The sequence below is a fragment of the Crocodylus siamensis genome, chromosome 5, assembly GCF_052110815.1.
Source record: "Crocodylus siamensis isolate JL-2025a chromosome 5, ASM5211081v1, whole genome shotgun sequence".
NCBI lineage: Eukaryota > Metazoa > Chordata > Crocodylia > Crocodylidae > Crocodylus > Crocodylus siamensis.
In genome coordinates, this window is record NC_143399.1 from 148,089,734 (window position 1) to 148,115,179 (window position 25,446).

A 25,446-nucleotide genomic window follows, 5' to 3' on the forward strand; every position below is an offset into this window, starting at 1 on the left:
TGTAGATGTGAAACATACCCCTGAGAGTATGTTTCACATGCCTGCCTTGGAAAATTAAAGTGCTTATTTGAGTAGTGATATTTATTCTGTTGTCTCAGATTTGTTTCATAGTTATAGTTTCATAGTTAGTAGGGTCGGAAGGGACCTGAGCAGATCATCAAGTCCGACTCCCTGCCATGGCAGGAAAGAGTACTGGGGTCAAACAACACCAGCTTGGTGATTGTCTAGCCTTGTCTTAAAGATCCCCAGGGTAGGAGCCAGCACCACTTCGCTTAGAAGTTGGTTCCAGATCCTAGCTGCCCTGACAGGGAAGTAGCGCCTCCTAATGTCTAATCTGAATTTACCCTCTGCCAGCTTGTGACCATTATTTCTAGTCACTCTTGGTAGTGCTCGGGGGAACAGGGACTCCCCCAATGCCTGCTAGTCCCCTCTGACTAGATTGTAACAGGCCACTCAGCCTTCTCTTGTGGAGGCTGAATAGGTTCAGATCCAGTAGCCTTTCCTCGTAGGGCCTGCCCTGCTGCCCCTGATCATGCGAGTGGCCCTCCTCTGGACCCTCTCCATGTTGTCCACATCCCTCTTGAAGTGCAGCGCCCAGAACTGGATGCAGTACTCCAGCTGCAGCCTGACCAGTGCCGCACAGAGGGGGAGGATCACCTCCTTGGACCTGCTTGAGATGCGTCTATGGATGCATGACAAGGTGCGGTTGGCCTTCCTGACTGCATCTCCACACTGCCAGCCCATGTTCATCTTGGCATCAATGATGACTCCAAGATCCTTTTCTGCCTCTGCACTGATAAGAAGGGAGTTCCCCAGCCTGCAGGTATGCAGCTGGTTCTTCCTCCCCAGGTGTATCACCTTGCACTTGTCAGTGTTGAAACCCATCCTGTTCTCATCCGCCCACCCCTGTAACCTGTCTAGGTCCAATTGTAGCCTATTCCTTCCTTCTAGCATGTTCACATCTCCCCACATCTTAGTGCCATCAGCAAATTTGAACAGGGTGCTTTTTATCCCCTCGTCCAAGTCATTGATGAAGATGTTGAACAGTACAGGCCTGAGGAGCGAGCCCTGTGGAACCCCACTGCCCACCTCCCTCCAGGCTAAAAATAACCCATCCACTACCACTCTCTCGGTGTGGCCCTCCAGCCAGTTGGCGACCCATTTGACTGTGTGGGTGTCAACACTACAGTCCCCCAGTTTTTTAATGAGAATGGGGTGAGAGACGGTGTTGAAGGCCTTCCAAAAGTCCAGAAAGACTATGTCCACTGCTACCCCTGCATATAAGAATTTGGTGACCTGGTCATAGAAGGCCACCAGGTTGGTCTGACAAGACCTGCCTCTAATGAACCCGTGTTGATTGCCCCTAAGCGTAATCTCCCCTGCTGCCCCCCTTGTGGACATTTGCCAGAATAATTCTCTCGAAAAGCTTACCCAGGATTGAGGTATGACTAACTGGCCTATAGTTTCCTGAGTCCTTCCTCCCTTTTTTGAAGATGGGAACCACATTGGCCCTCTCCAAGTTCTCTGAGTGCTCGTAAAGCCATGAGTGCTTGTAAAGCTGTGCCAGGGATCCTGCAATGACCTCAGCTAATTCCCTCAGCACTCTGGGGTGAAGATCATCCAGACCAGCTGTTTCAAATACATCCAGTCCCTCCAGAAGTTCCCTGACTAGATTCTCACAGACCTTGGCCTAGGTGCACCTCCCCAGGGGCCTGAGGGGGGCCCAGTGGGGGGGCTGATCCGGTCCCTGCTCAGGAAAATGAAGGCAAGAAGTCGTTAAATAGGTTAGCTTTGTCATCTGGTGTGACGACCAAATTTCCCAGCGTGTCTTGCAGGGGTCCCACGTTACGCAGTACCTTCTTCTTGCCCCCTATGTATTTAAAAAAGGACTTCTTGTTGTCCTTGATCTGGATAGCTAGTCCCAGTTCCATCTCCGCCTTGGCCTTCCTGACTGCCCCCTTGCATCCCCGAGCAACCTCAGTATAGTCCTCCCTGGTGATGCCCCTCCCGTCCATTGGATGTACGCCTCCCTTTTAGCTAGGAGACATGGGTACATCCAAAATAGTGTGGTATGGAGACATGGTGTGGGTACATCCAAAATAGTAACTTGGATTACTTCCTGCTTCTAAAGCTAGGCCCTGTAAGTGTCATTTTTAAATTAAATATACAAAATAACTGTTGGCCAATAATCTGCTGACTTGCACAATGTTGAGCACTATATTTGAGTTTCACATTTTCTAACCTGTAGGCCAGCTGCTTGGTCGCATGTTAGCTACTCTTAACCACAATTTTTTCTCTCCTTCTTTGAATGTAGAGTCATCCATCTTGGCTAAAAAGAAGAAGGGGAAAAATACCCTAAAAGGTTTTCCTGCTCATTATTGGCATGCCACTTTAGTCTCGTTTGGAGCTTGGTCCATGAAGGGCATAATTCACTTATCAAGGTTCTCAGATTCCCCATTTTTTATTCTTAGAGGCTAGGGATTGTAATTACACATAAACCAGTATAAATTTGTGCATTTGCTTATCATTGGTTTAATCTATGCATCTTACTTAGACTAACCTGCAAAGATTGAATTGATTCAGCCTCGGGCTTTTTGACTGTCTATACTTAACAATAGTGATCATGGGTTGGTCACAGGAGTTCAAAAGGAAGAGAAGAAGGTGGTGCACTTCTTTAGTTCTTTGGATTTACAAATAGAAACCTCCCAAAACTGCGAGCAGTATGCTTTTATTTTTCACCTTTAGGCATATTAACATAACCTTTATTAATATGGACGTGATTACTTGCACATGCCATTGCATTCATAAAGGCTAGGGACAGAAGTTACAAATAAACCAGCTTAAGTCATCAGAAACTGGTTTAAATCTGTAACAGAACATAAATTCAGTGTACGTAAGCCAGTTTCAAAATGGCTGAAACTGGTTTAAGATAAACTTGGTTGAATGTAGTATCAGGCTTAACTGATTTGGGTTAAACTGGTTTATGAAACTTCTGTTCCAGACCCCTCCCTGATTCAAGTTAAATCACTGTCCTCCAGCATCCCAGCATGCTTTCCAGCCCTGGGCTGGGTTGTGCTGTCAGCTGCAGCAGAGAAGGGTGGGGGCTTGGAGGCTGGGGTCAGGGAGGGAGGTTAAACACTCCTTTCTCTTGCTCAAACTTATTCCTGGCTGTGACTGTGGACTACTAATCCCAGAGGCACCTGGAAGCAGCCCTTGCCTATGCCTGGAAGCAGGAAGGGTCCTGCTGCTGTGAGTCTGGACTGCAAATCTCAGAGACCTCAGGGGCACCAGGAAGAGGAAGCAAACACACAACTCATGCTGGCTACATGCCAGAGAGCTGTGTTCTAGCAGCCCCTGGCTTCTGGCCTGAGCCACTGCAGACATGTGTCTGCATTTTCTGAATCAAAAGTAAATGTGTGTCCAGTTGTTTCTCAGTTTAATCTCTGAAGTTTAGACTAACCTGCAAAGACTGAATCGATTCAGACTCAGGCTTTTTGACTGTCTGTACTTAGCCTTAAGGTTTAATGATTTGACCAACTACAGGAAAGGATAGTTCGTGTAAACAGAAGCACGGTGGAGGAGAAAAGGGTGTAAACGCTTACACCTTCAGCTTTGCTCCATGTAACTGCAGAGACTCAATTGAACTGACTTTATTGGAAGGTGGATTTAAATTATGATAATTTAACTGTTTTAAATTCATCATCCGAGAAGCTCCCTTTTGCATTAACTTCAAAACATCCTGTTGTGGATTATACCTGGTGTCCATAGAGATGCACAAGATACAAGGAGGTGCAAGAAGCCACATTCCTGCCTCCAGTGCAGAGGCATGCTCCATCTAGCATCCCATGAATTCAAGACATCTCAAAAGAGAAGAGCTACAGTCACAGCAGTGCAGAGTTGTCCGGGCAAGTACATTTTCAGGAGTGCTGCAAGCAGATCCATCCCTGGCAGGGAGAAAATCAGGGCAAGTGCTCCAAGCCCTGCACTTTGGGGGGCCCCACAGAGCTGGGTGGAGAGACCATGGGTCCTCCCGTGTTTGGTGCTGTCTGCCACATTTGAGGTGTAGCCCACCCACCCACCCTGTGTGTTGGATGTTTCTTTCACTGTGTTCTGGCTGGAAATCCCAGCCGCCACCCTCCTTCCACATCTGGTGTGCCACAATGTTCATTTACCTGCGTAAGTGTGCCGTGGGATGGGAGAGGGGGCCCCACACAGGCTGATTTGCCTTGGGCTCCGCACCCTGTTAGAGTCATCTCTGGCTGCAAGGGCTTGTTTTTCTTGCATGACTGGGAGTTTCAGTTAGTATTGTCTCAAGCTCTATCACTTGGTGCTATGACTTCACACTACCTGCTTTGTGGGTTATTGGCAAAAATCAGCAATGAGCTTAGAGTTTCTCACAGTCAAAAAAAGGTTTTACAGGAACTCTCTCCTATAATCTTGCTGCACTTAGGTGATTAGGTCAGCATTAATGGAAGCATAATTATTAAAGAAATACTGTGTGGAGAACCTATGTTTTGTCTGGGCAGATATGAATGATTTGAAAATCTTAAATAAGAGAAATTATAGAATCCTTCACAGAGCATTAGAAAATAGGTGTTGGCTCAGACTGAAGAGAGTCCTTGTTTATCTCTAATTTCTGTAATTTCCTTTCAGTATCTCTAATACAAAAATGACATAAAATAATAACAGGTTTACTGAATAAAACATAACCTTAGACTTTCTCTAAGGAGAATCCATCACTAGGTGTGTTTTTTTTTCTGACTGCATACAGAACTTGAAAGCAAGCTTGTGTGACCTTCGTTAGACAGATGTTAATGGCTTATCAGCTCAAGGACCTATTGTTCTCAAAACATCTGGCTCATCCCAAAACAATAAATGGCATCAATGTGCGTAATATAATTCCCTATAAAAATGCATGGAAACCTTGATGTAAAATATCATACTCTTTTGGGAGAGGGAGAAAAAAGGAATAATTGAGGTCTTTGTAATTGGTTATTCAAAATAAATGTGTAAGGAGCTATTTTAAGGCAAATAGGCTGAAAAAAATGTTTTTCAAACAATGTCAAAAGATTTCATAGTATATTACATTATAAACAATATACAGGCAGTATTATAAGCAGTCTAGTACTTCATAATAATCAGTGATAGCTCTTGAAGTATATGCTGATTGTTTTGTGGTTGAGATTATTTATATTACAAGGTACAGTAACAAAATTACCTTTCAATTATTTATCTTACAAAATAGCTCCATAATGGAGTACGCAACGAAATGTTGTGAAAAAGAATGCTTGTGTATGATGGTGACTTCTTTTTACAGAGTGCATGATTAAGACTTGAGAAAATACGCTGCTTGAATCTTCTTTTTACTTATTTATGAAAACTGGAGAAATGCTGAATATGTACCGTTATGTGTGTGATTGAAAACAGTGGTATACTAGGCATAATCACCACAGTGCTTTCATAATCAATGCAATATATGTGAACATGTCTTTGCTGTCACACAATCTGTAATTTGCATATGCCAGATCTTCCTTTGTGCACATAGACCAAGACCATACTTACCTGAATCCAAGATAACGTTTAATTTTAGAGAGATTCTATATGTGGAAAATTTATTTGTTGTAATTTCTATGTACAGAATCATATATTGGAGGGTCATCTTAAATTCATGCTCCCAACTGCTGCAGCGGGGCAAGCAGCGGCAAGAGGCGGGGGTGGGGGGTGGGGGGCAGGTAGCAGAGGCCTGACCCCTGCCTTTTGCCTCCTGCCCCCTGCACAATGAATGCATGCCCCTGACCCCTGTCCCGCCACCTGCTCCCACTCCCGCCGGTCCGTGCCCTGGCTGTTGCCTCTGTTCCCCTCTACCTTTTCCCATCCCACCCATCTCCCTCCACAACTTACCTTCTAGCTCTGGCTCCACTCTAACCCAGGCCATGGAGCACATAGTCACTCTGGCCAGGCAGTAGTGGTTGCAGCAGCAGCAACTCTGGCCTCAGTGCTGGAGTTGGCTTTGGAGCTGCTTTCACCATCACCACTGGTGTGTGGCTGAACAAGGACCAGAGTAGCTCTGTGCCCTGGGCTAGAGTGGGGCCAGAGTTGGGGTCATAGTTGGAGGGTAAGCAGCAGTGGATGGGGTTGGGTGGATAGGTGGGGTGGGACAGAGTGCAACAGAGGGTAGGTGGTGGGTGGAGGCAGCATCTCTGAGTCCCACCATGGATTGGGGCCAGAGTTGAAGATGCAGCAGCTACCTGGCTCCCCAGCTAGTACTCAAATCCAAAGCAAGGGGCCTCCCTACCATATTAAATAAGGAAAATAACCTTATCTTGGATTCAAGTAAATACAGTATTTACACTTGCAGATATGTATGGAATTATTTGCCTTGGGTAGATAAATGATTGAATGTATTAATATTAGAAGCATAACTAGGAAAGCCTTTAAAATGTTGGTGCTACATACAACTTATTTTATGCACTTCATCCATTAAGCATAACTATGAACATCCCAGCAGTTTTATTGGATTGGAGCCCAGGATAGGCACACTTCATTTCACCTGATTAAACTGAAGTAGCTGTGGTGTTAAAAGCAAACTCATGGAAGCATGTAGCAGTTTGTGACATGACAATGAGACTTGCTCTTTAGTGAACAGGGATACTCTTAAAATGTCCAGATTAATTAATCCAACTTATTTTAGCAGACTTAGACTGTCCAGGAATCTCTGCTGGTTTCTTTTTATTAGCAAGCTGGGAAGAAGATCTGATTATGAACATTAGTGAAATAAAATGTCTTGCTGTATACAGGTGCCTGCCACAAAAGTTACACAAAACTTCTTGATTTTTTTGCACAGATTCCTTACAGGGATCAATAGATGGTGTGTTTATCTTTGAAGATCTTGCCATCAAAGACAGTAAAACAATACAGCCATACGATGCTATTGTTGTTGAACAATGGACTGTTTTGGAGGTAAGTCTGTAGTTTACTATTCTTTTATTTCCACCCTCACTATATTTTCCTAAATCACAAGCCAACAAAATGGTGAAGCAATCTCTGTTATACTGTGTTTCTCTCTACTTCAGCAATAACACATAGGTTACTGAAGTAAAGGAAAGAGGGTCTGACAACATAATGATATGGCAAATTAACCACAAGTTGTGTATATACGCTTATATTTTGACATCCTCACAATGTCTTCCTGGTGTTGTGTATTGTAGGTGTCACTTAAATTATATGGCAGAGTTTGATGGGGAGTGGTAAGGGATAGAGCTCAGGACCTTCTGTTCCAAAAATATTGGCCACTATTAGAAAAAGAAAATCTCCATTAGTTGTCAGGGCAACATAATCGCATCTATCACTCTGGTGATAGTACCAAAGAAAGAATCACTTTAGATAGATATGAGTACAATACGCACACACACAAACTAGTCATTAGCTTCCCAATGACCCCTTTTGGCCAACATAAGAGGCACTGTTAAATTTTCAATAGACCTGTCTCTTTGGTCAGAAGTTTCAGTGTTTGCAGATTAATGGAGAAGAATTGCGGGGGTGGGGGGAATGCAGAAAGAAACAACCATATGGTATATTGGCTAATTAACAATGCCAAGGGAAATAGATTCTTTCATAAATTTCATAGATTTTCAGGTTTAGGAGGGACCTCAGCAGATCGTTGAGTCCAACCCCCTGCCCTGGGCAGGAAAGAGTGCTGGGGTCAGATGACCTCAGCCAGATGTTTGTCCAGTCTCTTCTTAAAGACCTCCAAGGTAGGGGAGAGCACAACCCCCCTTGGAAGCCCAATCCAGATTCTGGTAATCATTACAGTAAAGAAGTTCTTCCTAATGTATAGTCTAAATCTGCTCTCTGTCTGTTTGTGGCTGTTGTTTCTAGTTACTCCAAGGGATGCCTTGGTAAACAGAGGATCTCCTATTCCTTGCTCCCCCCCCGACAAATTTGTAGACAGCCACCAAATCCCCTCTCAGCCTTCTCTTACGGAGGCTGAGGAGATCTAGGTCCCTCAACTTCTCCTCATAGGACCTATCCTGCAGGCCTCTAATCATACAAGAGAATACAGTACTCCAGCTGCAGCCTACCAGTGCCACACAGAGAGGAAGTATCACCTCCCTAGACCTGTTCGTGATGCACCTATTAATGCATGATAGAGTGCGGTTAGCTCTAATGATCATTTTGTCACATTGTCAACTCACGTTCATCTTTAAGTCAACTATGACTCCGAGATCCCTTTCTGCTGCTGTGCTGCTTAGAAAGTTTCTCCCAATCTGTATGTGTGTTGGTGATTCCTTCTCCCTAGGTGTAGTACTCTGCACTTTTCCTTATTAAACTGCATCCTATTTTGTTCTGCCCACTTTTCCAGCTTGTCCAAATCCACCTGAATCCACCTTGTTCAAATCACTGCAGATGTTGAACAGTACTGGCCTGAGGACCAAGCCCTGGGGAACACCACTGCCCACATCCTTCCAGGTCGATACCGACCCATCCACCACCACTCTCTGGGTGCATCCTATTAGCCAATTTGCCACCCACCTGACTGTGTAATCAGCTAAGTCACAACCGCTCAGTTTTTTTATGAGAATGGGATGTGACACTATATCAAAGGCTTTTTAAAAATCCAAGTATATGATATCTACCTCCGCTCCTGTATGTAAGCAGTTTGTGACCTGGTCGTAAAAAGAAACAAGGTTTGTCAGGTGGGATCAACCTGCTGTGAATCCATGCTGGTTGCCCTTCAGCATTACGTTTCCTGTTGGACTCTCACAAATATATTTCTTAATAATTTTTTCAAAGGTTTTCCCAAGAATAGAGGTGAGACTAACCGGTCTATAGTTACCCGGATCCTCCTTCTTCCCCTTTTTGAAAATGGGGACCACATTGGCCCTTTTCCAGTCCACTGGGACCAGCCCTGAGTGTGATGAGCGCTCAGTGGTTTGTCAGTGGTTCTGCTATTTCACCGGCCAATTCCTTTAGCACCCTTGGATGAAGATCACCTGGGCCTGCTGACTTGAACACATCAAGCCCTATCAAGTTCCCTTTCACTAGGTCAGCACTAACTTTTGGTGCCCCGCCATGCCTGTCTGCACTCCAGTTTGGTAATATGTCTTTGGATCAGGCCAATAGGTTCAGGTCTTCAGCTGCAGGCAAACATTTTTACAGCTAGGTAAAACAATCCAACTGAAATGAGTTTAAATTGTTATTATATCTAAAGGAAAAGATCCCATGGAACATGCATTTTTATTATCACCCACTATTTTAATTTCACCAGTGCTGTTGCTATTTCAGTCGGCACCAAAAAATCTGTCCCCTAAAGGTGATGACTAGGCCTCCAGTTTGATGTAAAATCAATAGCATGTAAAATCTGGAATGAGGCTTGAGTAAAGCATGGTTGGCCAAAAAGTTTCCATTAGCAAAATATGTTGAGTCATCACTAGTTTAAATATCTAAAATTCCAGCAAACCAAAGGTTAAAGTCTGCTAAATTTTAGCAGTTCTCAGGGGGTGATATTGTGGATTAGTAAAATAAAATGGCTTTATGGTAATAACAAACGATTGGGTGTTGTGCTTACCAGGTAGAGAAGGTTCCTCTTGTGGTTAAATATGTTTGAATGTGTGTCTTATGTTCAGTTTTAATTCAGTAGGCTAAGATCTATTAGGTTTTTAAGGCTAAATGTAGCAACAAACTAGAGCCTGTGAAGGAATCTCAAAGACATTGCATCTAAAGGAGGACTTATATCCCTGTTGTGTACAGCCTTCCAGATACTCATAGGGTGTGCAGCTTCAGATGTCTTTGAAGAGGCGGCAGTTTATGATGTCTTGTAGAGTGAGGAGGTGAGAACAGGCCAGGGTCCAGCCTTCTTGCTAGTACTGCATGTACTAGCCAATGTGGTCCTTGCATTTGGAGATGTAAGAAATGCAACTATAGCTCCCACATCCTTATCTTTCCTGACCTGCTCTGTGTTGCTTCCCCATGGAGAAGTTAGTTACAGTTCAGCCTTTCTGTGCTTTAGGAATCTGTTTTAGCAGCAAATTACATCATTACTTTTTTACTATCTTGACTTTTTTACCCTACACAACTTTCTGTTAAGTAAGTTGGGATATAACCATAACAAACTGCAAAGCCTTTTGCACCCCTGACAATGTCTTCTTTTAATTTTCATAAATATTGTCTGTTTCAGAGGCTAAATGCTAGCCATCTTAGAAGAAATGATACATTTCTCGATCATTTCCATAGAAACTTGGGAACTTCTGCTTTTTGCTTCAAAATATAGACCTTCTAAATATTTCACCTTTCCTTTATTAGTGTTGCTATATTATATTTACACATGTATAGTGTGTGTTTTGGGTAAACTACAGCAAATACATTTTTTTTTATTGATTATATTAGGTGATAGTTTATCCTGATGGACAGCTCAGACTTGCTTGTCCTCATTGATTGCAACATGAAAACTCCCCTCCCCTTTTCTGCCCAGTCTACCTAGAGCTTCTGAGAAGTGAAAATTGGAAGTGGCTTCTGAGGGAGTAGAAAGAATTCAAGAGAGTGAAAAAAAATTAGCAAGCATTGAAGACATTGCAGTCCTGGGGGTCAGTGAGCTGAAATGGCTGACCTAAAAACCTGACAGTCACATCACTACTCAAGTTGTACTGCTGTTTCCTCTCTCACATATTTACTTTGTAATCTTCTGTCAACCTTAACAGTTCTTCAGACAGTGTCTTTGGGATGGACTTTCCCAACCTTAAGTGGATTGTTCCATCCAGTCTTTTGAATACTAAAAGTTTGCATACGTGTTGGTGAAAACATTTCTGGTGCTAACTAAGCATCTGCAACAAATACTCCTTCACAGGCAAAGTAGTTTGGGTTCTTGGCATAGAGCATTAGTCTAGATGTAGATGGCTAACCAGGCATAATTACAGAAATGAACTGTTAAAATCCACACTGTTCATATATCAGTAACATGTACCACAGACCGGCTGAACCAAATTAATTTCCATCAGTCATAATCTGGATTTGATTTAGATTTGAATTGGGGACTTATTGGTTTATATAACTCAGGTGTCCAGAGCAGGTGATCATGCAGTGTAATTTGAGATTTAGGGTGGTCTCAGTGCTATGTGGCAACACTGCCCTTTTGTGCTTGTGTTTATTCCCAGAAACGTTTGAATCCCAAACAGTTCCATTAGACTGAAAATTGCAGCTGGCCCTGGGATCTGCCTGTGAAATCAGCCAGCCACCTCCTCAAGTTATGTAGACTTCTAGGGCATGTAGGTGAAACGAGAGACATGTGCATGCCACTTTAAAATGGGTTAAATGTTTTTGCACCACTTTAATGGTGTTGGTGAGTGCACATGTCGGCAACGTATTGCACATTAATTCCAGCCGCTGTGGCACATTCAGCGGCATAATATGCCTTAAATGACTTTGGGGTGCAGGAAACTAAAACACCTCCAAGGAGTTTTAGTTTGTTGCCCTACAGCCATGGAGTGAAGCACTGGGGTCCGTGCGACTCAGGGACTGTGCAGGCAGGCCATGCAAGCAGCATGGCAGCAGCCCAGGAAGGCAGGCTCCATTGAAGGAAAAAAGGAGAAAAGCTGTGAGCCTTATCTTTCCCCCCCACCCTCCAGAGCCTGCCTGCCTGCCTGAGCTGCGCAGGAACCTGGTCCTTCCCTCCATTGCTGCGGTGTCCCCTGGAACTGCCCGAGCCAGGTGCCTGTGGGTGTGTGCCAGCTTGGGGGGGCCTGTTGCTGCTGCAGAAGGAAGTACCAGTGCCTCCCCTCCTCCGCAGCCCAGGGACCGCTCCACCCACCGGCAGCTCAGTCTCCTCTCCCTACTGCTGGAGAGGCAGGTAAGACATGGGTGGAGACACAACATGGGGGTTTACTTCATCCTAAATTGAAGCACTTTTTAAAAATCCACCACCTCAGCTTGGGGCCCCTGTTTTGGTTACACATGCCCTGAGTCATAAGAGTGAGACCTGTCTTTGCAAAGGGCCCCTTTTAGCTAGAAGAACAGGAGAGATGGTTTATCTGACTGCCCTTCCTCTCAAATTTAAGTATGTACTTGGGTGTTTCAAAGGAGGAGGTAGAACAGGGGCATAAATAGGTGAAGTGATTAAATCAATGGAAGAGATAGTAATAGGACGCAAGAATCCTAATCCCTGGAATAGTATCTTTTCCATATGTCTCCTAGTTAGATATCCTTAGGATTCACCTTTGCAGTCTCTGGGAAATGAAGTGGGAGAAGAAGAAATTGAAAGACTTGGAAAGAGAAAGGTTCAAAGATGTTGGAAGAGCTCACTGAAGCTGAGTAAATCTGTTGTGAAGCCCAATAAGTCCTTTGCCTCTACTACAAATACTTCGAAGAAGCATCACCAGAGATTTTCATAGTAATGAAGTGTCTGATAAATCTAGACATTCGTATCAGAGATGTAGGCTCATCTCTGGACCATTATGCTAAATTAATTGTTTCCAGAAATTCATTCTATTAGAACATATCTGTCTCAGACCAGGCAGATGGCCAGCCACAAATTAATGAATAGACTTCCATTTTGAATTTACATTGGACCTGCTTATCTTGATCGATCTTCAGAATTGTTGAGACAGAATCTAAACTAAATGCAAATGTCAGACTATTTCCTGAACAAGCTATCACATTTGCTGGGTTTTTGTGCATCTTCTGTTAATGAAAACTGGTTTATTAAATTTGTTAATTTTATTGTTCTCCAGTTAACCCCCCCATCATTACAATAATTACCTGAAAAAATCCAAAAAGGCTATATATATGTGCCATCTGTAATACAATAAATAATAAATAAAAACATAGGAGAACTTATTTAGAGTAAACGAAAAGCTAAATTTTTCCATTAAGCATAAGGGCCAATGAGAGGAATTGGCATGACTCTTAAAAGAGAGTTTTGCCTGTCTTAATTGCTATTAAACAACAGCATTCCTTCCAAGTTTAATAGCGAAAACAAGCTGAATACTGCAATGCACTTAGTATGTGTGTAAAATGTCAGTTTGTAGAGGATGTAAAGCTTGCAGCTGTCACAGTATGTGGTCCCGCCAAGCAACAGACAGGATGTCATAGCTTTGAGTTATGTAACTCTTTCCTCTCCAACAAAAATACAACGGTGGCATCTTTTCAAATGACTAGAGGATTCTTAATGACAGAATACTTCCTATGAGCCTACCACTTTAACCCTAAAAATGTCAGGCCACATTATTTCCACTACTGCCTGTGAGTTCTAGCATTAAAACTTCTTTGATGGTTTTAATGTTGCTTGTGTAGGTAAATGTGAGTAGACAGCTCTGATTAACCAAAGACTAGATAGTTTTCCTTCTTTCCAACTCTGATCTGTCACCTTCTCTCTCCCCTATCCACAAGATAAAACATGCTGTCAAAATTAACAAGTGTTCCTTTAAAATGAGCACTATAAAATATTTAAAATATTTGTACCTTTTTATTACTAATGAGTAATATTCCATCAAGATATTTTCCATGACTTGGAGAGAGATATTATTGCTGTGCACATTCAACTCTTGCTTCAGTCCTTTTTTGCTACTTTTCATCTCCAAATGTGTTGACATGAACTAGACTGTCAGTTTCCAAATGAATTGTGAAGTAGTTGTTTGTCTGGTAGAATGGAAACAATAATGGCATCAATCGTAGGTGTGGTAAACATTCATAGGTGGTGCTTATATCAAGAGACAAAATTGTTTCTCTCTGCTAATACTAGGTGACATATTGTTTTAATTCCATGTTCTTTATGGAGATTTCTCTGGAGATCTTGTTTTGATTTGGCTTTAAATCTGATGTAGGTCAGAAGTTTAATAAGTTTGGTGGGCTTGATCTTGTCACTTTGCAACACTTGGCAGCCTCTGGTCACAAAAGAGATGTGTGCCCATAACAGCAAAAAGGGTAAAGGTAATGAGTATGGAAATCAGTACTGTGAGAAGTGAAAGGCTCTCTACGCCACATGAAAGAGCTGCCGAGTAACTAAAATATTGAGGGATTGCCATTATTACTCCTTTATTATATAGACGGAGCTGAACAGCTTAGGGGGGGATGTTTTTACAAGTTTTTTATTTGTTTGCTTTGTATCACTGGTTTCTTACCTTATGAAACACCTTGAATACCATACTTACGGGGATACCATATGCAGTGTTTCTCCAAAAATTAGACATTCAAAATTGAGGTGCTTGGTTTAAGTGGGGAAGCTGACCTCCATGCTGGAATGGAGACATGGGGGCACTATGATGGCTACCGGGGCAGTGCTGCCTGTTCTTCCTTTCCCAGGCCTCATTTAGGAAGGGTAGAGTCTGCTGCTCAGGTCACTCTGTCCTTGCCAGCTTTGCAAGTCAAGCTTTAACCCCAGAACAGCCACTACCAATTCAGCAGGAATCAGCAGCAGGCATTCAGAAGGAATCCATGACTATGCATACTAGTGAATTAGTGAAAATGCTTTGTGGAGAATGGTAGCTGCAAAGGGTCTGTTCTGTGGTTCAATAGCTTGTCTAAAAAGAGATGGAGATGATACATTTCATATGCATAGGGTCATCAGCAAGAGAGGCTTTTTTATTCAACCTTTGTTAAAAGAAAAGTGGATTTCACCTAGCATGAATTGCATTGGGAAAGCTGTGTGCAGAAAATTGTAGTAGGGTTATAGTCATGGTCCAAGGATTATTCAAGGAGTAAGCTTTTTTTGATAGTATCTTTTATTGGATCAGCTGTTAGTTGGGAGAGATTCTAGGCAAGACTTCAGGCACACAGTGCCCTTCCTTAGGTCTGGAAAAGAAGCAGAGACAGCCTAAGTTGACAGATAACACAGTAACTTTTGATACATTCCATTAAGTAAATGAAAATACTTTCTTAAAGTAGAAGAGAGCTAAAGTTGAGGAGTAAAGAGAAGTTATCAGGAGCATCTACAAAACAAGTGAAGGGTAGTTTGACTAGTTGCCCTAATCATATAAAAATATGATCATTGAAATGGGAGGAGGATTGTTATTACCTGTGAAGTACAGCAAGTTTAGCAGAGAGAGCCGGTAAATAGTAATAGGCCATAAAACTGCACAACACATAGCTCCTTTAATTAAAATGCCCACAGTGTCTTGTGTATTCAGCATCCTGAATCTCAAAATGGTGGCAGGGGCACTAACTAAAGCTCATTGAACAACCTTTTTGAAATGTGGGATGCTGAACATATGAGACCCTGCAGCATGCTGGAGCATCCTGATGAAAATGATCAGTCAAGTCTGCTCTGGCGATTCTAATTAGAACATGTTGGACATGTGTAAAAGTGCCAGTTGTCCCTGTATTGTCCATGGTTTTTCCTGTCTAGTCAAGTTATAAATTTTTGTTCCCAGACCTGTCTTCTGAAGGTGTTTTGTAGATTTCCCTTCTATACCAGGGTTGTGACTTCAGAAATAGAATGGTTGTTCTGTGAAAAGTGTTCTCCCACTGATGATTGCTTGTTCCTGTCCTTAATCACTTTTCTGGGGTGGAATAGTTTAGTTTTACCTCCTTGATGGCAGTGGTGCACTAGATGAAGTACACCACAATTTCTGATAGACGTGTATGATTTTGATTGTTTTATTGTGAGGTGTGTTGATTGTGGTGGCAGTGGAGATGTGTTGGCAGGTTTTGCAAATGCATTTGTTTAAACAGCGAAGGTGTCCCTACACATGCCCCTGCTTCTTGGGTGTATTATATCAACATGAGTATTTGAACAGTACCATAACTAAGGGAGGGTACCCAGGGCAGCAGTCCCCTGCACCACCTTTGCAGGGGGAGTTCAGAAATAGTCACCGGTACAGCTGACAGCTGGCCAGGGTATGGATATGCTCTGTTAAGCCTCTGCGCTTGAACAGTCCTAATGAGTAGTGTAACTACGGACAGGAGGGGCACTCACCCATGGTGCCAAGTTCAGAGGCGCACCAGAATCACCACCCCCACCACCACAGAGTCCATACTCTGGCAGCATACCAATGCCGGAAACTCCAAAACAGTCCCCAGGTGGCTGCTGCTGTTCAGCTGAGGACTGCTTAGGAGTTCCTGGCATGGGTATGACTGTTGGGCCTCCCTCCCCAACCTGCCCCACATGTACGCAATTTCCTGCAGTGTTGTTCCTAGGTCCGAACTCTGCTTGCTGTGCCACTGGTCCTAATACTTGTGCAGGTGTCATGGTTATGAAGTGGGATCGGTATTCACAAAACCCATTGAGAAGAATCGGCTTGATGGACATAGCATTTTACTCTTGACTTATACCCAGAAACAAAAATAGTTGAACAGCACACACAGGTTTTGAGCCTGTGGTATTTGGGCATACCTATAGGTGTGTAGTTTTGTCGATGGGGAGTGGAGTGAGTGGTTGAGTTTTCCTAATATGTTTTGTGGATCTTCGAATCCAGTAGTTCTCACAAAACTAATTGTGATCTCAGCTAAATTGTCATAGATAGCATAGTGCTGAAGAGAAGTCTTGTGTAATACCAGTGCTTTATGGCTTTCTCAAAATCTCATATGTTTACACATGTGCAAAATTTTCACATATCCAAAACTGAGCAAAGGCCTTCCTATGGTTTTGTGTAGTTACTTGCAGGGGTCCTAATCCTGTATGTGATTGTATATAGCAGGGGTGGGCAAAATGCAGTGGATGTGGCCTGCCAGGCCATTCTATCTGGCCCACAGGGCCCCCCAAAAATTTAGAAAATTAATATTAACCTGCCCTGAGCTGCCTGTCATGCGGCCCTCTAACTTGCTGAAAATCAGTAAGTGGCCCTCTGCCCAAAATAATTGCCCGCCCTTGGTATATAGAGAACCTTCAGGTCTGCTGGAAATCATGAGGACTGTGTCTAGAGGCAGCAGTCTACTCATGCTGATTAGTTAGCCAGACCTGGCACTACTTTACAAAGCCAGCAATCCACACTGGGTCCATCAGTACCAATTAACAAGATTCTATACAATAGGTTGAAAGGAAGAGCTCATTACTAGAGCAGCAGCATCCAGCTTTCATTGCTGGAATAAAAACACACAGAAAACACCTCTTTTGTTTATCATAAATATTTATAAGTGGATCACTAATGTTATATGATTAATGCAAATGACTTTATGGACACAGTCCCAAAATAGAATAGATTAAATTATTAACCACTTCAGAGTAGGGATTTGTTCTCTTTTGAATGATGTACAGGTGGCATACAATAGTCGCAGCACACGTTCACTGAGTTATCCTTGATGTTCCAGGCATTTCATTGCTCTGTTTCTTTGTTCTCTTTTCCTTTTCCTGAGGTGCACATCAGCTAGGGACAGACATTCAAAATGCCTGAGCCTGAATTGATTCAATCTTTGCAGTTTAGTTTAACCTGGCTAGGATGAACCGCTTTGTAACTGCACAGACATCCCAGACATGCAGGCACGTGCCTGCAGTGGCTCAGGCTAGAAGTTGGGGGGTGCTAGAGCAGCCCTTCCCTTCCCTTCCCTTCCCTTCCACAGTACTGAACTGCGGGGGCAGGGGTGTGGCCAGGCCTGGGCAGGATGCTCTGACCAGCCCAGCGGGGTATAGATAACAGTGTTTATCACCCCTAACTTAGTGTTAATTACCCCATTAAGAAAACAGCAGAGGGACATTACTAGCTACCTGTTGATTCTGCCTGTTGATTTTACCTGTTGATCCAGCACGGACAGTAGCCAGCATGTGGTCTGCTAGCTAATACACAGACACCTCTCGGCAGGGCAGAGTGGAGGGGGGAATTCCTGCTTAGCAGGGAGTGGTGAGGGTGAGTGGGGGAGCAGTCCGCAGTCTCTGCTGGAGTTCCAGCCAGGGAGCAGAGGGGAGGGGCCAGCACTGCTGTGAAGCAGAGAGCCACTCCCAGCCCAGAGAGCATGCTGGGATGCTGAGGGAACCTGGTTTATCTTAAACCAGCAAAAGGTCTGGGACAGACATTGCATATGACCCAGTTAAGTCTGATACTACTTTCAATCAGGTTTCTCTCAAACTGGTTTCAGCCATTTTCAAACTGGTTTATTTGCACTGAACATCTGTTCTGATACAGGTTTAAACCAGTTTCTGATCACTTAAACCGGTTTGTGTATAATGTCTGTCCCTTGCCATTGTGTTCTACCCCCTTCCCCTTCTTAAGGGGTGGAGTGGCACTGGGGTCCAGGTAGTCTGATATTGACCACAAACTCTGTGTTCCCTGTATGATGTGTAAGGGGAAGACCCTGTAGTACTTCTGTAAAGAAAAGGTCTTGAATTCACCACCTATTTCCTCATTTGCCAAAATTGGAGACAGTTGCTAGGTATTAATATTTCTGTTCCCTTTTCAGATTTCTAGGATTCCTCCCCCAATGCCTATAGGTTTCCTCAGTTCACTGTTTTTTCGATTTTACGTAGAAGCATATTATTGAAACTAACTTAGTGAATGCTTCATCTTCTGTTTTTTGTGATCTGTTTTGTCTCCACATTGCAAAACAATGTGAGGCAGTGACCAGACTTGGTGGCCATGTAATTAAATCACATTTACTTAACACAGAAAACAGAGATTGTTTCAGCTGAACTTTTTTTAAGTCTCTCAAAAGTAAAAGAAGGTGATCAGTGTCTTGTTTTTTAGGTTGGTTGGTGTTTAAACCTGCTGTGGTGAAAATAAATGAAAATTGATGATGTTGTAATACGTGTGGTTTGCCCTGGATATTATCTTTATTTTTAAATCAGATTTTAGAGTTTTCTAATGAGCTAAGACTACTGTGAAGGGAAGAATTGTTGAAAACAAACAGCAAACCATAAATAAAAATGAATTCTTTTTATGTACTGCAAGTCAGGGAAAAACAAGCTTAATATGCTCTGGTTTCTTGACATGCAAGGTGTGATCAGAGATTTCTTATCATCCACAGGAGAGTAGGAAGTGAGTTAATTAAAATTTTTTCTCCCTTTCACAGAATAAAATGTCTCCCAGTTTGATGCACAGTATTCTTTGCGCACCTTACGTTTTATTAGAGCTCCATCGTACATTTTCCTGTTGCTTCTTTTTAACTGATCTGGGCTTGAACAGCCTCCAGAATTCTGTAGTTTCATCTTGTGAACTTTTATGTCTGAAATTTTATCTCCACTGTCTCAAATCATAATATATAACAGAACTTCTCTACAGTCTGTTACAAAAGTTACATTTAGCATAAAAATAAAGCCAGGATTGTTGGTGTCTAAAAAGGGTTTTTCTTGTTTCAAGTTTACTACTTGTTTGAATAGTCTCTGTTTTGGAAAGAAAGTTGGGAATGACACTAGCAGGGATGACGTTGTGCTAGCATTTGGCCTTACTACTATAATAGTCTGCACTAGCTAGTTGTGACTTCTACTGATACCCCAGTTCCAGCTGTGATATAAATACTAGCACTAGCACCTCTGGACGAGTAGGGCTAACTAGTGCCCCTGGGGCACTTAACTTTAAAGGTGCAACTGTTTACATTTGTAAGGGAGGAGTTTGAGCTTCAGTTTACAAAAATGTTTACTTAGGGTTACTCTGTTCCCCTCTACCTGTCACCACGGAGCAAAATTATTTGGTAGAGAAAAGTGTTGCAATGCAGATCATTGGGGTAGGGATATTGAGAAGAGGTATCGTGGGCAGTGAGTAACCTCCAGCAAAGCTGTTAAGAGGATCTGGGCATAATTCTAAGGCTGTATGAACCTAGGCAGGGTGAGGACACACTTTCTCCTGAGTGGTAGCATGTGAGCAAACTGGTGCGCACAGGTGAGAAAACAAACATTATAACAATTTCTTACCACTCTTTCTATCAAAACCTTTCCCTTCCATTTCTTTACACATTAGACCTTCTGAACTAAAAATCCTTTAATTTTGTTGAGCCCTAACCTGCTATTTGTCCTGCTACAAAGAAATGCAACATCATCTGTTACAGATGAGTCTGACAAGTAAGACAGGTCAGAATCCAGCAGGCATTTCATTGTATTGCCCCTGAGAGAGCCTGCAAAGAAAACTGGATGTGGCAGGAGAAACTGCATCCCTGAAATGGCTCTGCTTCTGTAAGCAGCCAAGAGTGTTTTGTGCTGCAGCCATGCCCGCCTTAGTTGCCATAACAACCCTTTGATTTTTGACACGTTTGTCACATTTCTTGATGAAATACGAAGGTTCTCCTTGGTAATCACTAACCCTGGGCACCGAGTCTGAAAGCTCAATCCTCTTTGCATCATCAGTGATCGCTTAGGGCATGAACAAAGCTCTGGTCTGCTCTTTGTGGATGTTCCCTCTATTCCGTTCCATAAGTTTCCCTCTTCTAAATACCATTTGACAGAGGGGTCCTTTTGGACAGGGCTTTTGCCATATTCTTCCATCTGCTCAGAGCAGATGCTTTGATATCTTTCTTGATACAAATCCTAGTTATATCCCTCTTTGTATTTTCGAGATAAAAGGTGGTTGATTTCTCTGATAAGCATTTGTTAAAATTCATTCCATTTAATACCTAGTATTTTCCTGGACATTTACTTGAGAAGGCTTTTAGACATCCATCTATGCCTTTGGATTTACTTCAGGCTGTAGACCCCTTAAAAACTGGAAAAAGAAGAAAAAGTAATGTTGCAGCTTGCATAGAGACTGAAAGTGGAAAGGAAGGAAAAGGTAGTGGGGCTGATGGTGAGGCTCTGTAAATGCGACACTGCTGCAAGTCCCAGTAGATTCAAAGCTCCTGATAGACTGCTGAGGAAATGAGTCAGAGGCCCTCTTAAAAGGCATCTTAACTATGACCTACATATGGTGATGTTGTCAGTCCCTGCCACTATGTCCACTTCTGAAAATGGATATAGTTATTAGGTGTCTAAGTGACTTGCAACAAGAAGAAAGACCAGTGCGGACTGGCAGTTAGTTTCTTTGTCTAAAATACAGCAACAACATACAAATGATGTCTGTTCAAACCAGTATTATAACAGAATATATGGCTTTCCATTTGAACTTTGTTGATTAGCATTGATGGCTGGCAAATGATTGTACATTGCACAATTTTGAGAATGAACAAGTAGATGAAGACACACAGTCGAAGGTCATGCCTCCCAGAATTTACTTGTTTGTTTATTTTGGCAAATGTAGGTGGCACTGCAGTGGAGTGTAGTGGTACGTGTAGTGAGTATTTGTAATTTATTATAGTATTTTAGTAAAGCTTGTAACACTGAAGAATAAATGCGCTTATAGTATATTTTGTTAAACTAGTGAAATCTTGGTAATTAGACACTTAACTGGAGCTCAGTCTTTGCTGAGACAGCCATTAGTTGCTTTTGTGTTTGGTTTTTTTTAAAGAATTGTTCGGTTTGCAGCTTAAAGGAGAGAGAATTAGCAGTGCCCTATTGTACAGCATCTGTGAGCGAAGCCTGACTTTTATAGTGAAAGGTAGCATTTTCATCTCACCCACATATTTCCTGATTCAGAATAATAAATAGGCTGTGGTCGTTTGCCTGTGGGTGACAAAAGAAATAAAACAAATTGTACTCATATTTTCTTTCTCCTGCTGCTGGATGCAAATAACATGGGCTCATTACCACCATCATGTCATTTAACACCCTAGGAAATACTCTGAGCTCAGAGGGCCAAATTTTGCTCTCAGCTCTGCTGATGTAGGGCTGGAGTAATTCTCTTGATTCCAGGAGAAATGCTTGGGGTTTACACCAGTGTTGTCAAGAGCAGAATCTGTCCTGGGCAATAAAGCGTGGTTTTGTGCTTGAATATCTTTTTGTTTGCAAGGAGGTAATTGTTCTTTTTTCACTGAAGATTGCAGGAGGCTCTTTGTCCAGGGAAGCTCTGATAAAAACAAAATGAATTAGGCCTGTTGATCTGATTGATCAGCTGGCACATGGCTGATTTGGGAAGCACAAGAAGACATCGTGTATTTGTACTGTTTTAACAAATGTATTAAACTCTACAGTGAAAATTGGAAACTAACCTTGCACCTTTGCGTGTTTTAAATCATTTTCCTTCCTGTTTTGCTGAACTTGCAAAAATGCTGTAATTTCAGTAAACCAAGCAAACAACTTCTCTCCCCTTTCTCCTGTCATCCCCCCAAAACATAAACGCATTTTTTTATATAAAGCCAAAGAGCCCACTTCAAGTGATAATCCCACTGTTGATTTCTTCCCCAGGGGATGGAAGTGAAGACAGATTATATTCCACTGCTGAATTCTCTTGCTGCATATGGTTGGCAGCTGACATGTGTGCTTCCTACTCCAATTGTAAAGACAAACAGGTAACGTGTTTGCCTTTTGTTCATGGGGGGCGGTCACTGTGTAACCATGGCTGTTTGTGCTACCAGCTCTGTGCACTCCTAGCTTGGAATTCCCTGCACCTAGGTGCTGGGCTTCTCATTTCAGCTGCTGTCGAGCAAGTCTAAGCACTCCAACCCCACCACAAATCTGGCTGGCAAGGATCAAGAGTCTAATGGATAGATCTTACTAGACCGGTGTGCACTGCTGTATTTTCCAGACCAGAATTAGCTTCCTTTAAAAAAAAAACAAAACCAACAACAAAAAGAGAACATAGTATCAGTTGCTATAGAAGCACAGGATGTTCCTTAATCAGTAGGTAACCAAAAACTGTGAGGTGACGTATCCACCATGGCTCAGAGAAATTGGGTGAGGTAATACTAATAATACTCTAGCAGCCTTCAACTGAAATATTTGCTTATGGTTTTTGGCCTTTTTAGGTCCTTTAATTTCATTAGTGTAATTATTTTTTGAAACATTAAGATATATTGAAAAACAGACTGACTAAAAACAGTTGTGAAACAATAGTTAATCATTATTACACATTCTGGAACTTCCTTTCAAATAAATGAGTTCATTGGGCAGGAATAGTTTTATAATATATCAATGCCAAGTTCCTATTATTAGTAAAGGATTAAAATGAGCCCAATACTGTCTGAGCCACAGATGGAGACATCTCCTGCCCCCCAAAGCTGACAGTTTACAAAAGCCAGGCATAGTGGGAAAAACCAGTAAGAGTAGCCTAAATCTAATTTTTTCAATATGCATATGAATAACTAAATGATGAAAATCACACTTACGAACTTTAATGACCCAGTGGGCATATGTATACTTGCACTTTAATGTGCATTAGCCTATTTTAATGCTTTTTAAAGCATCACTGACAAACCATGCTGTTGGTGCACGTTGAGAGAGGCTAACGCACATTTTCCTAGTACCTCATATTGGAGATACTAGATTTAATGTGCACGAACTTCAGTATGTTAATGTACATGTAGATGCACCCTGTTCTACTTAAGGGTTTTCTCCTTTCTGTTTTCTGTAAGCCATTTTCTGACCTCATAAGTTGCTTCTGGTTTCCAGTAATGATTTAATACTTTGCTTCATGCCTCATAATTAGGAGTAATTTAGGATCTGTCATTTCTTATGCTCAGCTAGTAAAAGAACGTTTCAGAGTGTAATTAGGATTATAGTGCACACACCCACCACATGGGTTGTTGTATTTTTTAGTATCAATTCTTTGTTTATACTTCTCTGCCAAATGTTTTAGCAGTAAATACATTAAATGCTAACTGAATGGTGATTTTGGGTGTATCAAATTAGACATAAACTGGAATTAGGCGTGAGAGTTTCCAACAGATGACATTTTATTCAAAGCCTGTAGAGAGGGATGTATTTTTAGGTCATTTTGATCGTTACTTTTTTGCCATTTTAAGTGAATGACTGTGAAGCAAGTCTTGGGTTTTGAGTCGCACCATATGAAGTTTGTTCATTCTCAGGACTGTTTTTTACAGGGAGGGGAATTTAGCCACTAAGCAGATTGTCTTTCTTCAGAGACCCTCTCTACCCCAAAAAGCAAAGAAGAAAGAATCTAAGGTAAGTGACCTTGAATTCCTGTATATGTTTTTCTTGGCAGTACTCTGATATTCTAATTGATTTTTCATGTCAGTAGAAAGGGCTTGTTCAACATTTCTCTGATTTAGAAGGTTTGCTGAACATTGTCAGAATGTTTTTTAACGAGGATTTGGACTGTTCAGTCAAAAAATAGTAAAATACACCAAAGGATGTGAAAGCCAATATCCCTCACTTTTATTTCTCTTGGAGGGACCTGAAGATTAGGGAAGAAAGTGGGGAGGAGGAGGGGGTCCTAAAGACAACACAGAAGAAGTGCATAGGGATGTAGAATATGTAGATTTAATTCATAGCTTTGCAACAGACTCCTTATCTGGCTTTGGGCAAGTCATTGAATCATTCTGCTCATGCTCACCCTTTGCACAACGGAGGCAATAATCCTTGGTTTCTAGCACTCTGCCTTACCTATTTATATTATTATCTCTTTGAGGCTGGGGCTGTATCTTGTAGTGGAGCCCTGGCCAGAGCTCTGGCCTTGATTTTTACAGGGAAGCTCTAGCTCAGTGGCTCTCAACCTTTTTAGCCTTAAGGCATCCCTTTGAAAATGCCAGCTCTCAGCTTCCCACTTTTTCCTTTCTGGGTATGGAAAAATAATATAGCAGTTCTTCTCTTGCAAAGAATTCAGAAAGACCGCAGCGTGTCAGAATGTTAGGTGTGCAAGCACTTACACATGATTCACAAGAGATTTCAAATAGGAATTCACAGTGTCAAAAACAATGTCAGGCACACCCTGTGGCATACTTAAAAGGATTTCACAACACCCCAGGGTGCCATGGCACCTTGGTTTAAAATTACTGCTGCAGCAGTGAGTATAATATAAATAATAACTACTGCCTCTGAGCAAGGAAGAGTTTTACCAAATTGTAAGAAGAAACCAAATCCACCTGGAATTAACTGAACATGTAGCTGACATATATCAGGGCATCTTTGCTGTGTTCCATTTATTAAATTTGCAGCTTGTAGAAGCCATGGCTCAAATGTCATATGTTAACGGTTAGGAGAATATACAGAGATTTGTACAAAGTGCAAAGTGGCATAATGCTGACTGTCTTGTCCTGTCCAGGTTTGTCTCACCCTTCCTGATTTGTATGCACAGGAGTCAAGTGAGTGAGGTGTGAAAATGTAATGGAGCTTTTTATCTGTCCTGTGAAAATAAATCATAAGATGGTGAAGAGACAGCTAATGCTGCCTATGTTTTCTTCCTACTTTGCTTACTGCAATTACAGTAGTATTTTACGTGCCCAATGACAGACAGCCATGGCTGCACCTCGTATCATCTGGAAGCTGAATTAGTGCAGACAGCAGAAAATGCTGATTAAGTGGACATGATGAGCACATCAGTTGAGTATTTGGGAACTGTCACCGTCTCCCAGTAAACTATCGGGGAGAATTCAAAGTACTGTAGTAGTTTTAACCTATAAAATCCTAACTCAGGACCAAGTTACCTGGAGCTCTCTGCTCTGCCACAATGGAGATCGGGAAAGGCATTTGAGCTGGTCTCCTACCTGATACAAGCAAGAGTAACTTCCTGGCACAGTGTCCTTGATTTTGGATGAGTGTGGATAATATCA

The 25,446-nt window shown here is 42.2% G+C and overlaps 1 protein-coding gene across 3 annotated transcripts in view; it reads left to right on the forward strand.

The window, feature by feature from the left end:
* Window positions 1–25,446, forward strand: part of RFTN1 (raftlin, lipid raft linker 1) — a 152,809-nt gene that overhangs the window by 120,598 nt on the left and 6,765 nt on the right. For all 3 annotated transcript variants that reach the window (XM_090046597.1, XM_090046595.1, XM_090046596.1), the window contains exons 7-9: window positions 6,845–6,960; window positions 22,124–22,227; window positions 23,758–23,839. In XM_090046597.1, coding sequence (XP_089902723.1) covers window positions 6,845–6,960; window positions 22,124–22,227; window positions 23,758–23,839 — 302 coding nt within the window. The remainder of the gene's footprint in view (window positions 1–6,844; window positions 6,961–22,123; window positions 22,228–23,757; window positions 23,840–25,446) is intronic.